Genomic DNA, 21,610 nt, shown 5'->3' on the forward strand with positions numbered 1-21,610 from the left:
ATAAAAACAACACCTGTTGCTAATCAAATGTAATTTAAGATCACATTGTTTGATAATGCTGAAAATTTTAACATGATCATAATTAAGAATACTTTTGCTTACACTTTCTGACACGGTGGGATTTTCTAATGGATGCTGGTGATAATTTCTAACAGAAGTTAAGTCTGATGAACCTAAGAAAACAAAGAAATCAATTTTAATGATTTTCAAATCAGAACCTTACATTTAGAAACTGTACAGGCATGATTCAACAACTATAAACTATATATTAATGCAAGACCTAAATTGGAAGCCACTTTTCATGCAAAAACTTAAGAAAATGAAAGGTTTTACAACTGATATTTTGGAAAATATGGGTCAGTACTGACAATCAAGTGACATAAGTATAAAATGTTTTAAAATATATCATTAAACTGTTGCATTTGGACAAACGAGGGTTGAATCATTTGCCACGAATAAAATATGTACATGATATAAAAGCATGATTTAACAGCAGGCCTAATGATATGCTGTACCCAAAATCAGCAACAGTATAAAAGCATTTTTTGTTTTTGTACATATATTCATTAATTTGATCCCTACAATTAGCAGTGAATTGGGTAAAGCATATGTTATCTTCATTGTCACTGAGCTCCAAACAGGTTAAGTGAACCGGAAGGTGGACAGCATCAAATGACAGATGTTGTGCTTTTCTACTATGCCAAACGGGATAGCACAATCCAAACAGAAGGTAGAGCATTTGGTAAAAAGCCCTAGTAGTGAAAAATAAGCTCATCATTAAAGTTGTGTGTCCATCACACATGTGAACAAGAACAGTGTACAAAAACCACACAAAGAAAAAACACAACAGGAAATGTTCAAGTTTCATTCCTTCCTTCCATTCAATACTATTCGACGTAGAATGTGCCTGGCCATTTTCCCAGGGAAAATGGTCAGTTTCCAAACACCTGTACTAACTAGAAATATCTTACGTTTGTGAATTTAAACATTAAAAATCCTCTAAATTATGAAACACACACACAAAAAGAAATGAAAACAAAGACTAAAGATGTACAGAAATGAAAACTGGTTGAAAAACTATTTGGAATCACATACCATGCAGCGTTCCATTCAAGCTAGTCCCCGTTCTAACAGGAAGACGTTTATTTGCAGGCAACGCTGGAGGAACACAGGACAACTCATTTTTCAGCAAAGCGAAGTTATCTCCCTGATTTGGAGAAACTACCTCACGAAGCCTCTTCGCTGGTATTTTAAGTGTTTTTTTCTTTTCCGGGATAAACTCAGAGCCTTTCATATTATTTATAACAAAACTAGTCCCACCGTTCTGGATAGAAAAACTTTCTTCTGGGTCCATAAAACTTCAGAACAAAATTTTCACCGCTTTGAGGACTGGGGAGGGGGTGGGGTCAGAAGAAGTGGGGGGGAGTATGATAAAGAAAACGTGAATTTCAAGTGATTTTGAAATATGCAGTCATCAACTTTTAAATAAAACATTGTCTAAACAGACTATGCACAAAGCTAGAAATTTCAATTTTGGTATGTAATCCAGCATAGAGACTAGACCACTATTTTCACCCATTTTTCGCACTCAGTCTATTAATGCACCATGTCAATGAATCTGAAAATGGGGATGAGAAGAGTGGCCGCAGGAACAATAATAACCATAACAGTGCATCCCCCAACCCGAGAGTGGGCAGTGCAAAACCAAACAGAAATGGAGGCGGAGTTAAGATTTGTTGAGAAGAGAGGGTCAAGCAGGTAAAACCGAAATGCTATTTTTTTAAAAATCAGCCACATAAGAAGCTTAATAGCTTTGCTCAGACAAACAATCTTACACAACCCTCCAGATGCAACCACGGGACACCTAAATTCACCCCGCCGCGTCTCCAGAACGCCCGGCAACCGCGCAGCCACGGGTCTGACAACAGCTTCAGTTGCTCGCGGGTTAACACCCACTTCCCTTTAAGCCCGCCCTTGATACACAACACGCATGCGCGCCAAAGAAAATTGTCTCAAACACCCAACCAAAAAGTTGAATGCTTTCTGGTGCTCTTCCATCCCTTTCCGGGTGGAAACAAACTCCTAACATAAAAAGCTTAAAACAGGTGTGAACCGTTTACATTGCCTCACAAGACTTAAATATTAAATAAAACCCGAGAGACTCATCAAAGACAGGCAGAGCTCCCGACCTAAACGGTTAATACCACTCGCATTTATTAGAGACAGTTTCACGATGTAGCTCCTGGAGACCGTTAGGGACGCGAATTAAGTAAATTAGTCTTACAAAACGTTTCGGCAGATTCGGGTTATTTTGACAAGGAAGTCAGGTGTGGAAAGCATTGTCTAAAGAGACAGTCACAAAAAGTAATTTTCAAGGGATTTTAGAATTGTATGATGATATCGACCTTTTCCTCTAGCGTTCCCCGCGTTATAACGAATCGGCGTGGAAGGTCCTAAGGGCTATTTGACATCACCGCTCCCACGTGTTCTCTTCCATGCAGCGGCTGCAGCACCCTGCGTGACCCCGACCCTCCGCCCCCGGACTCGACTGGCAGCGCAACCCCTCCAGCCTCGCAGTTGTTGGAAGCGAGAGCCTGTGCTTAAGTATGGTCTCTTTTCTCTGCCCTCAGAATCCCGGGTTCCCGGGCGGGGGGCGGCAGGCTACGCTCAGGAAAGGTGGCAGGTCTCTGAATGAGGCCGCCGCATATCCGTGGGGCTGCGGGGGACTGCGGAGCCAGGCAGTGCGTCACCCATCCCCAGAGCGGTTTTCCGACCTCGCGATCGTGTCACTGGGGCAAGGGTCGTAATTTGAGGCACACCCAAACTGCGTTGGAGGAGTCGGGGTCTTGTTCTGGACTGTCAGGCATCCATGCTTTGACCTTGAGCTAACAGGCAGGAGATCCTCCTTTAACTGAAAAATCCGCTCTAAACGCAATGCCAGCAGGGCCAAGTAACCCTTATCTGATCCGCTCATTTTCTAGGACGCACTACTTAGACGTTTCCCTTTACGCATTACTAGAGGCTTTCAAAAAGATTAATCAAAACAAAAAAAAATGTCATCTGATGTAAAAGCTAAATAACAAATTTTATTTATTTTTACATCTCAGCTGTCTGCTTTCATAGAAATCCTAGAATTAAAAGGGACCTTAAGGTCTCAGCTTTGGAGCACTCTTTCTTGGCAATTATTTCAGTTATATTTTCCTCCTCATTACTGGGCTCTTAGGTAGTATCTGCTTGTTCACAATTTGTTTTATAATACAGGTGAATTAACAGAATGACAATGTCAGAGCTGTAGGAGACTTTGGAGATGATTTAACTTCCTTATTTTCTAGGTGTAACTTAGATGTGAAAGAAGTAACCTTTCCCCTCCAGTCTACAAGGTGTGAGCATAGGCAGTCATTCGGACGACTTGAATAAATACTTGATTTGGGTCTTACAACCCGTTTAATATACATCAGAGCTGGGGTTGAAACCCAAGTATTCTTGCTCCCATTTAGTCCAGTGCTCACAGGATCATCCTTTAGGCCTGGAAGCCAGCCTTTAAACCCAAAAGCAGTATGCAGCCACCTTTCAAAAGTATTTTTTGCTCTGATTAATAATGAATTGCCATTTAATCAGACCTAACTTGCCAAACCTGCTGCAAATAATCTAAAGTAAAGGGACATGTGGTAGAATCCTATTATATCAACCAAACAAGTTAGTTCAGATCAGTTTAAACATCTCACCTATTAAATAAGACACTGATAGCCCTGGAACAAAAAAAAATATGGCTCGCAAGATTGTTTTATTTCTTTTTTATTGTTATTGTTTTACTGTTAACATTTTTATTTATTTGTTTTCTCTTTCCCACTATATCTACATATAAAGATACACTCTTTTTGCTGGAACGATTTGCAAGTAAGTTGCAGACATCATGACCTTTAACCTAATTTTTCAGCATGTATCTCCTTAAGAACAATCTATTACATAGCCAGGATAAGATTATCAACCTAAAATGATAACATATTCAGACTTCTCCAATTATACCAAAAATGTACTTTTTTAACTCAAAAAAGTTTCTTTTTTGATTCCGGATCCAAAGTTCACACCTTGTGTTTAGCTGTGTAATGACTCTTTCGTCTCCTCAGTACAACAACCCTCTGCACCTTTTTTTTTAAAGACGAGTCTAGTGTTACAAATTGTCCCATATTGTGGGTTTTCCTAATTATTCCCTCATGATCAGAGTCAGATCAAACATTTTTAGCAAGAATACCACATGGGCGATGCAGTGTCTATTATGTTTTTGATGCAATGTATAATCACTTGGCTAAGGTGGTGACTGCCAGATCTTTCCAATATAAAAGAACAGTTTTCCTTTTGTAATAAATAACCAGTAACCTGTGGAGATGCTTTGAGACAAAGGACATACTCTGTTTTCCAACAACCAGTCACCCAGAGGTTTTATGATGCATTCATGATCCTTGTCTGAATCACAAGATTACCAATCATGCAGGTACCAGGTTAGTAATGGAGGCCAAAACATCAGAAGAATCATTTGCTGTAAACTAATTTGAACAGAATTGGAAATTTGGCTCTAGACCTGGTATAAAGCTGCATATGATTCTAAAAAAGAAACGGAGGACATGTCCCCCATCACAGCCTGGCTAGTCTGTTAATTTTAATATTCAGAAATTTCTGGGAATTGTTTGTCCTTCTGTTGTATTCACCCGAACATATATACTACCTGGAAAGATACGGATAGAGTGTAATATATATATATATATATATATATATACACACACACACACACACACACACACACAAATATATATGTATATATATACCCTATATATATACAAATCTTTAGCATATGTTGTTTTATATAAATAGTGTAATATATATATATATATAAAACAACATATGCTAAAGATTTGTAACCTCAGAATAGAATGAAGAAACTAATTTCACTTAGTGAAAAGAAAGAGGTTTTTCTTCCCCTTATTGGGATATAAATTACATACAACATTAATTTTAGTTTCAGGTGTACAAGACAATGATTTCTATTTCTATATATTGCAAAATGATCAGAATAAATTTAAGGAAGAGGTTTTTTAAAAAATGATTTAGCCAACAGAAGTTTAGATTTCATCAAATAAGACTATAGAGTTTGAAGAGGACTCCACAGTCATTATAATCCCCTCATTTTTCAGGTAAGAAATCAGGCCTCACTGGAGACATTGCAGCAAAGGCCGGACCACTACTTTAACAGAACAGACAGGAGACTCATGCATCAGAAAAGGTTTGAGCTTGATGACTGATAAGACCTCCCTTTATTCTTTAGTTCTCTGGTTTTACGGTGTATTTTGTTTGGCACAAAAATAACTTGGCACTGCTGTAATCATTCCCAAGACCTAAGCCAGGGATTCCAGAACTCTTATCCCTTCCATCCATCTCCAGGTTTCAGAGATAGAAGGTAACCGCTGATTGGATGTTTGCCTCTACAAACAAACATTTGCTGTAATATCTGGAAACTAAAACCAAATAAAAGAGGCAACCACATTGGTGCTACCTGTTCTCTCCATCAGGTGGTTTGCTTGGCTGTTGGAGTTTGTCAGTCAGCATAATTTATTAAATAACCGCAAAATAGAATGCTGAAAGACTTAGAAGACACCAAACTAGCAAATCATTTATTCAGTCAATCATCTTCAATATTTTCTAGAAACAGTTGCCTACAATTATGTCTACCATAATCTTAATACAGGCATACTTCAGAGATATTGCAGGTTTGGTTCTAGACAGCCATAAGAAAGTGAGTCATAATCTTTTTTTGCTGGTGGAGGATCTTGCCTTCAATTTGTTAAAAACAAACAAACAAACAAACAAAAAAACACATCTGTGAAGCACAATGAAGCAATGTGCAATAAAATGAGGTATGCCTGCATTGGTAACTACAGAAAAGAGCTTTCGAGATTTAGGCAGACTTAAGGAGATTGCTGTTAGGTCTTGAGTTACAGGTATGGGAAGATATTTGAAAAATAAAATGTGTAACTGAATGATTCTAGAGAAAAGGAACCCATAATGTTAACAAAGTGGTCTTTGAGTAGTAGAATTATTTCTCTTATTTTCCAAATTCTCAAGAAACAGATTATATTACTTTTATAATAAGATAAACTTTATTTCATTTTAAGGATATATATATTGTAAGGACTGTATGTTAAAAGATAATACCAGGAAATTAATTTTAAATAAAGACAATTCATACCAACACCATTGGGGCGCTCCTCACCTATATCTTGTCAAATAACAACTATCCTTTGTCACTGAGTTGTATAGTAAGGGGCAAGTGGGATAGGATAAAATCAGCACAGTGTTACTAGTCTCTGAAACTTACAGAACATTTCAAGATTTAATACTTTCTGCCTCTGGTTGAAAAAGTTACTATACATGAATTTTTAACCTGTCATCTGCAAGTAGGGACAGTTTTATTTTCTCCTTTATATAATCTGTATGTCTTTTATTTCCTTTTCTTGCCTTACTGCACTGGGTAGAACTTCCAGCAGCATGCTGAGTAAGAGTAGTAACAGCAGATACTTTGCCTTGCTCACAATCACAGGGGAAAGTAGTTGGTCTTTCATCATAAACTGCAATGTAGGATGTTTTGTAGAGGCGCATTATCAAGTTGAAGTTCCCCTCTTCCTAGTTTTCAGTTTTTGTATCATGACTGGGTGTTGAATTTGTCAAATGTTTTTTTCTGTCATCAATTGATATTATCATTTTTTTAAGTCTATTAAGAAGGTGTATTACATTGATTTTCAAATATCAAATGAGCCTTGCATCTCTAGAACAAACCCCACTTAGTTAAGGTGTGTAATTCTTTTTATGGATTGCTGTATTGTCAGCTATTATTTTGTTAAGGATTTATATGTCTATTTTTTGAGGGATATTTCACTGCAGTTTTCTTTTATGAACTGTCTTTGGTTTTGATATCAGGATAAAACCACATTCATGAATAAATGGTTAGATTTATGTATATAGAGCTATTTGTAGTCCTTTTATCCTTTTGATGTCTGCAGGATCTATGGTGATATACCATTTCATTCCTGATAATGGTAATTTATGACTTTTTCTTTGTTAGTTTTGGTAGACTCCTGTTAAAATCTCTTCAAAGAACCAACTGAACCAACTCTATTGATTTGTCTATTGCTTCATTTTTATTGATTTCTGCTGTTTATTATTTCCTTCTTTCTACATGGGTTTATTTTGCTCTTTTTCTAGGTGTCTGAGGTGGAAGCTTAGATTGTTGATCTAAGAGGTTTCTTTTCTAATGTATGAATTTAGTGCTATAAATTTTCTTCTTGGCAACTGATTTAGCTCTGTTAACACAAACTCTGATATGTTGTTATTTTCAGTTTCATTCAGTTCGATTAATTTTTTTAACCTGAGACTTCCTCTTTAACCTATGGATTATTTAGAAGTGTATTGTTTATTTTTCAAATGTTTGGAGATTTTCCTGTTTTCTGTTACTCATTTCTAGTTTGAGTTCACTGTGGTCAGAGAACTAAGTATGATTTCAATTCTTTTAAATTTGTTGAGGCTAGTTTTATGACCCAGGATATCGCTTCCATGGGCACTTGATAAAAATGTGTATTCTATGGTATTGGGTGAAATGTTCTATAAGTATAGATTGTATACTGTTGGTTGATGGTGTTGTTTTTCTGTATCTTTGCTAATTTTCTGTCTAGTTGTGTTATCAGTTGTTGAGAGAGGGATGTTGAAGTCTCCAACTACAGTTGCGGATTTGCCTCTTTCTCCTTTCAGTTCTGTCAGTTTTCTCTACATATTTTGCAGCTCTGCTTGGTGCATACACATTTGGAATTGCTATGTCTTGATGGATTGACCCTTAATGTCCCTTTCTGTCCCTGGTAATTTCCTTTACTTTGAAATCTACTTTGTCTGATATTAATATATCCACTATTTTCTTTTGATTAATGTTTGCATACCTTTTTCCATCTTTTTGTTTTCAACCTGCCTATATCGTTATATTTGAAGTGAGTTTCTTACAGACAGCATATGCTTGGTCATGTTTTTTAATACACTCTGCCACTCTCTATGTTTCATCGATTATTTAGATAATTTACATTTAATGTAATTGTCTATTAATACTACAGCTTAATTTTGCTATTTTATTTTTTGTTTTCTGTTTGTTCTGTTTTTGTTCCTTTCTTTTCCTTGCCTTTCTATAGATTATTTCAATATTTTTTAGAATTTCATTTTGATTTATAGTGCTTTTATTATTATTTTAATTAGTTTCAAGTATACAATGTATTAGTGTTTTTGAGTGTATCATGTCTTTTTTAGTGGTCACTCTAGGTATTGATTGATATATACATAGTTTATCACAGTAATGGTGTCAACACATTAGTTTTCAGTGAAGTATAGACACCTTACCTCCCTTTACTTTCCCATTCATAATATACATTTAGAACCACATTATAGTTTTATAATTTTTGCTTTAACTGTCAAACATAATTTAGAAAACTCAAGAGAAGGAAAGTATATTGTACTTACTCATATTTTTTATTACTGTGTTTTTCCTCCTTCATGATGTTCCAAGTCTGCTTTTATCATTTCCTTTCAGTTTAGAACTTTAACCCTTCTTTTAGGGTAGATCTGCTGGCAACAAATTCTCTGAGGTTTTTTTCATTTGAGAATGTCAATTTCCCCTTCATTCCTGAAGGATATTTTTGTTAGATATAGGTTTCTGGGTTGACTGTTGAGAAATATGCTATAATCCTAATAGGTAAGGGGTCATTTTTCTCTCACTGCTTTCAAAATTTTTGTCTTTAGTTTTTAGATGTTTATTGAATGAATATCTACCAATTAATTAGAATAGTAACTGCTAAGATCCCAAACTATAAATAAGTTTGAAGTTGATATTCGAAGATGATACAATAATTAGGTTTGGATTTCTATGCAGTTCAGTAGTTGCAGGGTATGGAATCAGTGTTTCATGGCTTAAATGAGCTAAGTGGGACTCTAATGGATAGTATCTTACCTGGAGCATATAACTGATGAATGTCACAGCAACATCTGAAAAAATGTGACCTTCAGTTAATTCTTGGTATTTTCCAGATAGTTTATATGGTATAATACATGTGTATGTGCGTGTATGTGTGTATTATATATAGAGAGAGAGAAGGGGAGGGGGAGAGAGAGAGCTATTAAAAACTCAGAAATAAAATAGGAATAAAGAGCATTCTTGTTAACTTTTTAGGTGTTTATGGAACACTAAATTGCCCGAATGTTGGGCTAACCTAAGGCCTCTACTGCATTTTTTATAGCAAATATAAAGAAAAGATAGTTTATATCCTATAACTACTAAACCAAAGATTCTCAGAAATATAGGTAATTATACTTTTTATTAATCATTACTTCAAAGAAAACTATGGGCTATAACATCTGGAATGAAACAAGCATAGCAAATAGAAAAGAATTGATACTTTTCCTTACAAATGGAAAAAAAGACTTTTTAAAAATGTCAGTAATACTAATTTATAGAATAAGGGGGAAAAAGGAGGGAAGAATAAATGCAAAAGAGGGGAAAGTATATACATGGTTGGAAATGCTGGAATGGAATTACCATTGATTGTATTTCATTAATCATATGAGAATGTTAATTTTTTTCATGATGGTAGTATATACTTTGCCCTAAAGTTGAACTTAGTTTCATCTCCATAAAAGCTTCATAAAAATGTCATGCTATTCAGTGCCACTTTAAGTAATAATTGATGAGCCAATAAGAATGATTTTATATATCCAGTTTATCTTCCTTGCATTGGTTATCAGAAAACTCAGAACTAAATATAATGCATAGAAATTCTGTTAATCTCATGTCCATGATTAGTATTTGCTTATTCTTCCTTTTACATGCTGTTTAATGTCTATATTTTAAACAGCTTTATTTTATACAAATCTTTTATATCAGATGTTCATCCATGTTAGAACTAACCAGGATAGAATAAATAAGTAATACAGTGCATTCTTATATCTGGATTAACCAAGCCTGGGCCCTCCATTTAGAGTACGTGAAAATCCCAGTAATTCACAAAGGTTTTTTGACTTCCTTGTCTTCACTTCTCTGTTGTCCCCAAGTCAGATCACAAGTGTCAGATGTTCAGAAGTTTCTGATAGGGTTGTATGATTACCCTTTTTGAACTGCAGAATGTACAACTCCTGTAACTTATAAAGAGTCCTTTAAAACTCTGAATATCTTTCATGGGGGTTGTTGATTTATAAGTGGAATGTGTTTAACAATTAATAGAACTTTGCATTTACAGAGAGATGGTAAAAGGATCATTAGTAGCACAGGTCAAAGTTATATTAGTAACCAGTGGAATAGTTACGTACCGATGGGAAGACAATGGAAATCTCTTGGTTTCCCTTAAAACCCTACTAGGAAGAGGGCTTAACATGTGGCTTGTTGCAAGGTAGCAGAGCAAATTGTCTTAAAACTGGAGACTTAGAGAGACAGGGTTTTTGGGTCCCATAGCTAACATTAAAAAATTTAATTCTAAACTTTATGGTCTTTGTTGTCATTAATGATATGGGAGACTGGGGAGTGACATACATGGTTAGAAATTTATAAAATATGAACAATAATTTCAGGTAGACTTGTTTCAGTTCTATTTCATAAATTTTTCTTGTTTTGATTACCTAACTCTTCAGCTAGTCTACTAAAAACATTTTGTAAACTTTTTTTTAAATTTTTAAATCAGGTGACGAATAAACGTATTGAAAGAATATGGCTGCACAAATGCCAGAATCTGATCAGATAAAACAGGTAAGGATTATAATTAAAGAAAAAACATTTTGCAAAAAATTTAAGGCACTACTGGATGCAACCATGTCAATCAGTGGTCTCACAAAACAACTGTTTTATATTTCATTTGCAAAATGGATATTAAGTGATGTAAAGCGTATTTTTCAGATAATTTGACAGATAATCCAGGAAAGAATAAATATTTAATGAGAAAATTTCACTATATTTTGTAGATATTACAAAACAGAAACAGACTCACAGATGCAGGGAACAAGCAGGTTGCCACATGGGAAGGGGTTTCAGGGGCTCAGAGGAAAAGGTAAACGGATTAACTGAAGAAGTACAAATTGGTAGTTACGAAATAGTCATGGGGATGTAAAGTAAAGCATAGGAAATATAGTCAATAATATGGTAATAATATATATGGTGCCAGCTGAGTACTAGACTGGTCAGGGGGATCATTTTGTAAATTATATAAATGTCTAACCACTATGCTGTACATCTGAAATTAATATAAAATAATTTTGAATGTCAGCTGTAACTGAAAATTTTAAAAAGGGGGTGAAAAGGTGAAGGGGAATAAGAGGTTCAGATTTCCAGGTATATAACAAATAACTCATGGGGATGTAATGTATAGCATAGGCAATATAGTCAATAATATTGTGATAGCATAGTACGGTGTCAGATGGTTGCTGGACTTACCATGGTGATCATTTCTTTAGGTATATAAATGTTGAATAACTATGATGTATGCCTGAAACTAATATAATATCGTATGCTACCTATATTTTAATCTTTTTAAAAAATAAATAATTCAAACCCTCTGGGGGGGGGGGGAACAAATTTAAGGCACTACTGGATGTAATCATGCCAATCAGTGATCTCACAAAATAACTTTATATTTCATTTCCAAAAATGGACACTAAATGATATAAAGCGCATTTAGTTTTCAGAAAGTACACCAGATAATCCAGGAAAATAAATACTTAATGAAAAAATTTCATTATAGTCTATAGATCATATTATAGGATCATATTATACCCATTTAAGTTAGCAAAAGTACCTTTGATTTCAAGTATTACAGGATATTTTGCCTAAGTAAAAAATAAAAACATCAATAATTAAAGTTTCAAAACATTTTTGTTTTAAAAAGCAAATATTAAAGAACTTTCTGATTTGTTTATAGTTTAAGGAATTTCTTGGAACCTACAATAAACTTACAGAAACCTGCTTTTTGGACTGTGTTAAAGACTTCACAACAAGAGAAGTAAAACCTGAAGAGGTATGAAAAGTGCCGCCCACTAAAAATTCTCTAAGCTTGTCATAAACAATATAAATGGATCCCCCTAAGCATTTTGCTTGCGCCTAGTTATTACAGAAATTTGGGCTACGTTTTATGTTCCATTGGTTAGAGGAACTGAAGCAGCCAAGAACCCATACCACTGAGTTAAATGATGACAAATTTAATGTGACAGTCACATTGAACCAAGGCAGACTTTTTTAAAGAAGATGCCTGGGGCTTGCTGAGTTATTCTTCCATTGCAAAGATTCTTACTAATTAGCTTTCAGTCAAGATGTCCTGGCTACAGAAACTTGACATACTTTTCTATCTGACCCTGAAAACTCAGGGTAATTTTGGAAAAAGCAGCACTTGAATTTGGTAGCTCACTACAAAGGTGTACTCTGAAAACCCAATCCTTCTGGTTGTCATAACTTTTAATGTCTTATCGAAACATTTCTGTATTGGCTTAAAGTGACACAACTTCTTCCAGTGGAAGACAATGATAAACATTCATGCCAAGAGCTTAACATATAACCAGCAATGAATAAGGACTTGTTAAATAAATGACAAAGTTTGATAGCTGCTAAGTGTACTATTCTTGGCAAATGGTTGAGAATTAAGTTAATGTTAAGAATGGAGTTTCTCATTAAAAAGAAACAGACTTGCTACTGGGCCTACATTTGAACAATCAGAGTAAGAGGATGGGAATGTGGGCTTTGGATTAATATTAGATTAATATTAGATTTATCCTGCAGATTAATTTGGATTAATATTAGATTTTACCTGCAGAAAATCTAGTCCAAATGGCAAGGGCTTACCTACCATTGTTCTTAGTGCCTACAAACTTGTAGGCATTCAGTATGTATTAATTCCTATATTAACAATTGAAAGCTATGGTCAGTCACTTGCTACTCAATAATAGCATTTAATTCTCTGATACATTCAAAGAAAAGTACCCACTGTTTGTTCCTTTAGAATACATTCACTGTTCAAAATTAAGATTTTTGTGTGTGTTACATCTTCAATCTTCCCTTTTTTTTTATTTCTAGACCACCTGTTCAGAGCATTGCTTACAGAAATATTTAAAAATGACACAAAGAATATCCATGAGATTTCAGGAATATCATATTCAGCAGAATGAAGCTCTTGCAGCCAAAGCAGGACTCCTTGGCCAACCACGATAGAGCAGTCCTGACGGATAGACTTTCCATGCAAGATTGCCAACAGCTATTGCACTGGAAATGAGGATTCATGTGATAGAATCCCCTGAAAGCAGTAGCCACCATGTTAAACCATCTGTCATGACTGTTTGGCAAATGGAAACCACTGGAGAAACAAAATTGCTGTTTACCAGGAATAATCAAAATAGAAGGCCTTATTGTTCAATGAAAATTGTAAGATGCAACATTTGTTGAGGCCTTAAGATTCAGCAGCTTAGTCACTTGATTAGAAAAATAAACCATTGTTTCTTCAATTGTGACTGTTAATTTTAAAGCAAAATATATATTCAATCATGTATTAGAAAAAACATTTTATTACTAAAAGTAAAATAAATGGAAGTATCACTGAGCAGTTGTTTATACTATATAGTATCATAGTATTCTGACTGGATACGTTGACATTTTTTTCAATCAGGATCATCCTCCAAGTATTCCTGTTCATTCATGTCTGCCTCAAATTGCTGGTAAATACATAAAATAGTTACTTGCTAATCATGTCATGCACGATCCTTTTCTTGCCTCCCTTCTTGTGTCAGGGTGGGCATTACACATTCTTACTCTAGCTGCATTTTCATATATCTTCAGGAAACAACCCATCTAAGACTAGTGTGGGAATGTTTAACAGTATACTGTTATGCTCTAGTGGAGTCTGTGTTGTTTTGTTCAAAAGCTGAGAGTCTAACATGAATGATTCTGAGTCTGACAAACACTGCACAGTGTATTCTCAGCTGTGACATGTGACCAGTGTAATAAAAAGTTGACCAGAGTTAAAACTGTCTTATGGCTAAATGAATTCTAAAACAAATCCAAGCATTATCAGGAAATTCTAGTTGCTGCATAAACATACCAAGTACTTTGGTAAATGTAAGTGGAATAATACTGTGTTTCTCTAAAAATAAGGCCTAATTGGACAATCAGCTCTACTGCATCTTTTGGAGCAAAAATTAATATAAGACCGGGTCTTATATAAGATTGATTCTTATTTTACTATATTATAAAGCCGGGTCTTATATTAATTTTTCCTCCAAAAGACGCATTAGAGCTGATTGTCCGGCTAGGTCTTATTTTCAGGGAAACACCGTACATATTAATAAATTAACTTACAAATGGATTTCATTTGCTACTAATCTAAACTTGTACTTAAGAGAACACTAATTAGCCTATATATTTAAATTTACCAAAGTGATTTCTTTATGTTTTGCCATATTAATGGAAAGTAGAAGGGTTGTTCTGCTTTGATAATTTACTGTTTCCTAGATTAAATCTAATTTTTAAGCCATTAGGTCATTTAATTAATGATACCATTTAACTTAAAGGCCTCTGTAGACAATACAGTCAATAACTGTGATATCTTTGAAAGTACAAAGATCAACAAAATATTAACAATGCTATCTTTAAAAATTAGCTGTTGAAACATGTATAATACGCAACAAAATATACAATTCGTTATAGTCAAAGCACCATGAAAGAATCGGCTTGTTTCATCTTAAAGCAAGAAAAGCAACCAAAACTTCAAAGATTTTACTCATTTTAAAACTTTGGGCCATTCACACACATACGTTGCTATTTCTGTATAATCAAGCCCAACATAGTTATTTATTGTGTTCATGTCACAAAAATAATTAAATATTTGCTCACCTGGCAAATAAGGGGAATTTTGTGTAATAGCATCTCAAATACCTTGGGAGGGAGTGTGTGTTTAAAAATGTTCAGAAGCTTCTGTGGTTGCCCACATACTAAAAGTGCATTGCTGAGATGTTCAACCCCCATTCCGTGCTCTCCTGAAACAGATTGATAAGTTTAAAGCAAAATTTTAAAGTTCTACAAAGTATACATTCTACAAATTACAAAAAAAGCACCAAGCATTAAAACTTAAAAAGCATATCAAGCAAGTCTCATAAAGAGTATAAAAGTGAGGAGAAATGCTGAGCTGCCAATTAGATTCACTGTGGTCAACCTGAAATATGAATTACATTATGACCAAAATTACAGTAAGTACACTCTTACTGTTCAAAAGTTTTCTTGCTTTGGAAATGTCCATGTTCTGCAATTTGGGTACGCAGGAGGGGTGGGTACTGAGTTCTTTTTAAAGGTTGTGTTCTGTTATTTTATCCTTACATGGATAAAGGTAGTTTATCCTTACATGTGTGATTGGTGAAATATATGAAACATCTGTTGTTCCGGCTAAATGACACTGTTTAAAAATAGATTCTGTTGTCGGAGTTGAAAACAAAATGAGTGTAACATGAATTACAGATCCAGGGGAAGAAAATAAGATTTATGAACTTTGATTTCTAAGTCAAGTTTTAGTTGTAAAGTAACTAAGAATGAAAATTTGTGAAGAGTAGCTATTAATCATAGAATTTCTGTTTATGTTAGAACATGGAATCACTGAATTTCACTCCTCTGTTTTAGGAAACTGAGGCAAAGATCGGTGAAATTAAGATTTCAAAGCTGATTAATGCCAGAATTAGTAACAGAACCTAATTTTCTGAACCTTGAGACTAAATTGTACTGCCTCACTTCAGGTGTTATGTAATAACAGCAGTTGAAAATTTGACATATATTTAATATAATTAGGTAGAAAATAAAATACATTTCTCTACAGTTAAATATATTGTTAGATTCTAATGAAATCTGCCACTCATTCATTGAAATACATGGTTGTATGAAGAAAAAGGGAATGATGGACAGAAAAAACTGCTTCCCAAAGATTTGTATTAAGCTTAACCTAAAAACTATGAGAAAGACATACTTAGATACATAGACAAAGCAAGACTTGTCAATATTAAGTAGGATTTAAGACAAGGTTTTGTGTCTATAGACACCTAATTTTGTTTTGAACCTAAGAAATTTTCTTTGCTGGGTTTTTAGTAATCTTTCTTAGGCATTTAAAGAAGCTATTTATTACATGAAACATTTCACTAAAAGGTTTATTTTAAACTCATAAAGTTACAGACTTTTGGAAATGATACATTCAGTCAAAATACTTTGAATGTACTGAGTCTTAAAGAAAAGGATTAGAATGCCTGCTCTCAACCTGATGGAGCTAATGTGACCCAAAACAATAATCAATTTGATCAATTAAGTCAACCAACCAATAACTAATCAAAAATTTCAATCAAAATTATGGTCCCAACGTAGACATAAGCACAATTGAGATGGCTACAGAACTATATTACCTGACAGCATAGTAATGACATTTGGTGGTGGCAGCAGAGAGGACAAGAAAATTTAAAAAAGGTTAACAAAAATTGGGTCAAAAATGATTGCATTAGAATACTGGTTCTCAATGTTGGATTTATATTGTAATAACGTAGGGAGATTTTAAAAATACTGATGCTTGAGTCCAACCCCCAGAAATTCTGATTTAATTGGTTTGGGGTTCAGTGGGGAGTTACAGAATAAGCAAGACTGAAAACTGTATTTGAGGTAAAATATAGAAGTACATAACCCTTAAAGAGCTAATTAATCAATTTAGGGGTTCACAGAAAAATGTGATCACCTTTGAGGGAAAAGTTTAAAAACCCGTTATTTTAATCATCTCAATATCTATCATTGATTTCTAAGTCTAAATTGTTATATGATAGTTCTTAAACATAGTGAATAAAAATAAAATTAATAAATAATTGCTATTTTTTCCTGTTGATTTAACATTCAGAATTTTCCCCTCCATAGTTATACTACCCCAATCCAATAAATGTTAAAACTGTAAAGGTACTATTTTAATTGCCCCTATATCCAAGGAGTATCCATATCTAAAGATTAATCCAGACTTTATGAGGGCCTCGAGTTTATATCATTTGGGGCCCCCGTTTAAGAAAAAGACTATAAAATTATGAATACAAAATTGGTAGGCCCCCTCCCAGCACCTTCAAAGAGGCCTGTGTAAATAAAGGTCCTTAAAGTTTATACTTCATTACCTGGTGTAAAATCAGTCCTGTTTATATCATTCAAGTCAGTTACCATTCATTTTGTCATTAATGTTTAACAGATATTTTAGTCCATTTATAAAACTACCTAAAAGATTAGTACAGAATAAAATGCTAAAATTTCAAATTATGATTAATGAGCAATGATGCTGAATGGCTGCAATGTTTTTTTTTAATTTCTCAAAATGCTTTTCATGATTTTAAGCCACTGAATAAAGTAAAAATTGGGGGTATTGCTATGAGTTGTCCGGGATCTTGACTTCCTCTTTCGTTTTTATAAATCCTGGAGGATGCTACCCTCTTAAATACAGATCAAAAACAAAATCTTTTCAAAAAAGTAAATAAGAAGCAAAAACAGGTAAAAAGATACTATGATATGCAGGGGAATTTGCAACACTTGAGAAAAAGATACAGAAATCGGTGTAATGCTCATTTATCCAGCAACATCATTTATCCCATAAGAAGCCTCAAAAAAAAAATTCCAGGGTCGAATTCCAGAATAAAAACATGATTATTATCCACAATATTTAGGCAATACTGATATTATCTACCATCCTTTTACCTGGCAATATTGTGACGTTTTCTCAAATCTATCTGGAATTAGGTGAGGAAAAATTATAATTAAAATACAGTGCAGAGACTGGCCATTAAGTGCAAAGATACTATAAAAATGGTCATTCATAATGATTTAATCATCAAAAAAAGTACTTATTTTATTAAGGATACTCTAAGAAGGCAGAACAAGTTTTAAAAGTTTTGATTCACACAAGCAGTCATTTGGAAAATTCATTTACTTAGAATTACCTGACAGTAAATGAGGTATTCTTGTACTTGGCTTTGCTTTTCCATCTGCCCACTTTCAAGACTGCCACATACACTGGAACACTATAACCAATGGAGCTAGATAGTGTGATAGAGTGAAAATGCTAGGATACTTTCTCTTTAAACGGGAGCAATTTGGTTAACATCTAGCTAGTTAAATTATTTGACATACAAAAACCAATCCATAAATATTCTTGAACATAAATAACCATCAATAACGGCTTCCAAAAGAATGTTTATGTTCTTACCTCTAGATAACCAAAGTTCTCCCATTCGTACCTCCTGCAGAAAAAGTTCTTGCAATTTTTCATTCTTTGCTGGATCCCACAACTGAAAAGATTCACAAAATATTTAACAATGAGTAATGAATGTAAGGGATTTGGTTACTGATCAAAATTATTTAATGTTTTCTTGAAGAAGCACATCTTGAATCTAGTTTCTAAATCCAAAGTATGGTCAATACAGTTGTTCTTTACAAAATTTACATCAGTTTCTTAAAATGGAATTACAATTTCGGTCAATAAAAAAATACATAGCATAGTCAAATTAGGTTGAGATGCTTCTAATAACTCTCATCCATAATATACTCAGCTAACGAAGTACACATACCAGAAATCCTACTGTAACTAACTATAACATAGCTTTGTATGTTGCAAAACTATTTTCTTGCCTGGGGTATTAAAATTGCTTGTTGATTTGGCAAAGAGCATGATGAGGGGACAACAGAGCAGTTGGTTTTGTTTAGAAAGTTGCTGTGGTTTGCTGCAGCCTGGTTCATGAAAGTGACCAGGGTCACAGGATGCCCAGGGCTGGTCCTGAAAGGTAGAGAGGGCAACCCCTAGCCCAAATATTAACTCCACTGCCAGTCACTTCAGCTTCAGTATGTTATATCTGGAGCATTGTTGTGTTTGTTTCCCTAAGAATCTTCTTTTTAAAATGGAATGAACCTGGGGACGGGGTCATAGTTTAAGCTTTTATCAGCAAATATGCAAATAATCAGTAATAGCCACAGGTTTCATTCAACAGATACTCAGTGAGCACTAGGAAGGATAGGCCACTCTAGGAAGAGCTGATAGGGGCAGGGGACCAAGACCCTTGCCCATCCCCAAGGAACCCAGAGTCTAACCAAGGGAAAGGACAAGTATACATAAGATCAGTAACACACTAACAAGGAAGCCCAGTGTCCTCTGGGGCTCAATGTACAGAGACAGCACATATGGTCAGGCAATCAGGGAAAGTTTCTCAGAAAACACAGCATTTGAGATGTGGAGAAGTTCATGAAAGTCTGATAAAGATCGAGCATAAGCACTGCAAAATCGCAAGGAAAAAAATCAAGTGATCTTTATTTAGCTGGATTATGAGATGGTGACTGTAGCAACAACGATAATTACCAGTTACTGAAGGCCAGCTACGGACCAGGAACTTTACATGTATGATTTCCAATCCTTAGGAAAATAATAAGGCTATCAATGCAGAAGGCACCCATGGAAGGCCACGGTATCAAGCTAAGAGGGTTGGTCCTTCATCTGCAGAGTAGTTTAGAAGAAATTTACTCTGACAGTATAAGAGAGGCAGGAAGACAAGCAAGGAAATTATTACAATAGCCTCGGTAAAAGGTAAGAAAAGCCTGAACTAACGTAGATGCAATGGGAATAGAAAGGGAACAGGACATGAGATAGAGCACAGAAAAATAAGAATTGGAGACTCATTGTGGAGGATGAGATTGATATTTAAGCAAGAGTCGGGATCACAGCAGGGGGGCTAGTGATGCCAACAGCATCACAAGAAAACTGGAGGAGGAGCAGTGGCAAGGGGTGAGACGATGAATCTACTTCTGAAGACACTAAGATGAGGTGCCAGTGAAGCATGTGGGCAGCAGTCTGGCAAGCAGATGACATTCAGGACCCTGTGTCCAGAACAATACATTTGAGATCACTTGTGGAGAAGGGAAGGAAGGAGCGTCCAGGGAGATGAGGGAACAATGCAGAATCTGAGGGTGGTGCTTCACAAAGAAGCAGTTGAAGGAGCTATTAAAACGGTAGTTTCTTGGGCTCTACCCAGACCTAGTGAATCGATCTCTAGGAGTATGACCCAGGAATCTGCAGTTTTAACAATCTCCTCAGGTGATTCTTACAAACTCGAAAGTCTGAGACTCACTTTCCCCATAGCCCCTGGTCTACCCCTGACCGCCTAAATCAGAACTTCTGGTGCTCAGGTCAAATCATCTATATTTTACCAAACACCCCAGGTAAATCTAATACAGGTGGACCATACTTAGGGAAACAGAAAAGGCCTGAGGGTGAGTGGGAAGACAGATCCTAGAAGAGGTAGAAAGAGACATCTCTCTGTGCCTTACTTTATTTACTCTTCTATAAAAATAGAAGAATAGAGTTGTCATGAGGATTACATAAAAGAACACTTGAAAAATCCTGCTTCTGCCTTTTCCTCATTTGAAATAATTCCTATTTCATTATTTCCCATCTGGACCGCCACCAAGTGGTTTTCCTGTCTTCCTACTCCACCCCATCCTCAAAAAAAAAAAAAAAAAAGACAAGAAAAAGAAAAACATCCATTCTCTGACTTCTCTGACATAAAGTCACCACCACAATAGAAAAATATCCAAACTTTCCCATTTGTCATTTAAAGCCCTCCACAATAAGACACCAAATTACCACTCAGCTATCTCTCTGGCCACAATCAATACTCCTTAAATATTGGAATTTCGTGGTCTGTGCCTCTGCACAAGCAGTTTTCCTCTGCCTACAATACACAACAATAATCGACAAATATTTACTGAGTACGCAGAATGTACCAGATATTGTTCTGGGCACTGGATAGACAATAGAGAGGAAAAAAGAAAAACAGATAAGGTGTGTCCTCATGGAGCTTAGCCTAAAAAATTAGAAGCATTAATCAAATGATCACACAAACCATGTAACTGGAAGCATGGATCAGAATAATGAAGAAGAAGAAGGTGGAGCTGAACCAGGCTTGTGCCAGTCAGAAAGGTCCAGAAAACATGGCCATTCTCATGTCCGCTTTGGACACCCTATCTTGTTTCCTTAACTGTGTCAATTACACCTTTATTCTCTGACTCCATTTGAAACCCCAGAAATCTCTTTGACTCCTGCCTCTCCATGGCCCTTTAATCTGTCAGCATTAACTATCTGTTCTTCCTGGACAATTTATCTCACATCTCTCATCACCAGTTACCACTGACACCACTGCAGTGCAGGGCTTTTATACTATTACCTCTCACCTGCACTGCTACAATAGCTTGTCCTTTCCTCCAATCCATCCTGCACACAGCTGACTGATCAACCTAACCTAAAATGTTTTCTTCTTTCCTTCATTTTAAAAAATGCCTGCTCAGAAATGTTCAGTAATTCACCCATTGAATCTGAATTCCTTAACGTGGACTCAAAGGCTTCCCTAATGCAATCCCAACTTAAGTTCTCCAACCTTACCTTGTACTATTCCCCACTGTGACTCCTTTGTCAAGGTGATTTATAAATAGGCCTGGCAGATCCCCCCACTTTGCACCTTTCTGTGCGGA

The 21,610-nt window shown here is 35.3% G+C and overlaps 2 protein-coding genes across 14 annotated transcripts in view; one reads left to right on the top strand and one right to left on the bottom strand.

Moving 5' to 3' along the window:
- KIAA0586 (KIAA0586 ortholog) overlaps positions 1-21,610 on the bottom strand; it is a 121,042-nt gene that overhangs the window by 97,398 nt on the left and 2,034 nt on the right. For 5 of the 11 annotated variants that reach the window (XM_019725810.2, XM_074327420.1, XM_074327419.1 and 2 more), the window contains exons 3-4: positions 18,303-18,384; positions 103-173 (exon numbers count right to left, since the gene is read on the bottom strand). In XM_019725810.2, the coding sequence (XP_019581369.2) occupies positions 103-173; positions 18,303-18,384 (153 nt within the window). Of the gene's footprint in view, positions 1-102; positions 174-1,095; positions 1,390-1,835; positions 1,969-13,645; positions 13,762-14,938; positions 15,082-18,302; positions 18,385-21,610 lie in introns of those variants that run through there. The other 6 variants (XM_074327421.1, XM_074327422.1, XM_019725809.2 and 3 more) reach the window with 6 other exon arrangements.
- Positions 2,423-13,649, top strand: TIMM9 (translocase of inner mitochondrial membrane 9). Of its 3 annotated transcripts, XM_019725816.2 has the most exons (6): positions 2,431-2,604; positions 3,868-3,897; positions 5,190-5,278; positions 10,755-10,819; positions 11,985-12,080; positions 13,130-13,649. In XM_019725816.2, exons 4-6 carry the CDS (start codon positions 10,781-10,783, stop codon positions 13,262-13,264), a joined length of 270 nt encoding a protein of 89 aa, XP_019581375.1. In that variant the 5' UTR covers positions 2,431-2,604; positions 3,868-3,897; positions 5,190-5,278; positions 10,755-10,780; the 3' UTR covers positions 13,265-13,649. The 3 variants fall into 3 exon arrangements, with proteins under 3 accessions (XP_074183528.1, XP_019581375.1, XP_019581374.1); XM_019725815.2 differs by lacking the exon at positions 3,868-3,897 and having other exon boundaries at positions 2,432-2,604; XM_074327427.1 differs by lacking the exons at positions 3,868-3,897; positions 5,190-5,278 and having other exon boundaries at positions 2,423-2,604.

The sequence above is a fragment of the Rhinolophus sinicus genome, linkage group LG03 (genome assembly GCF_036562045.2).
Source record: "Rhinolophus sinicus isolate RSC01 linkage group LG03, ASM3656204v1, whole genome shotgun sequence".
NCBI classification, from domain to species: domain Eukaryota; kingdom Metazoa; phylum Chordata; class Mammalia; order Chiroptera; family Rhinolophidae; genus Rhinolophus; species Rhinolophus sinicus.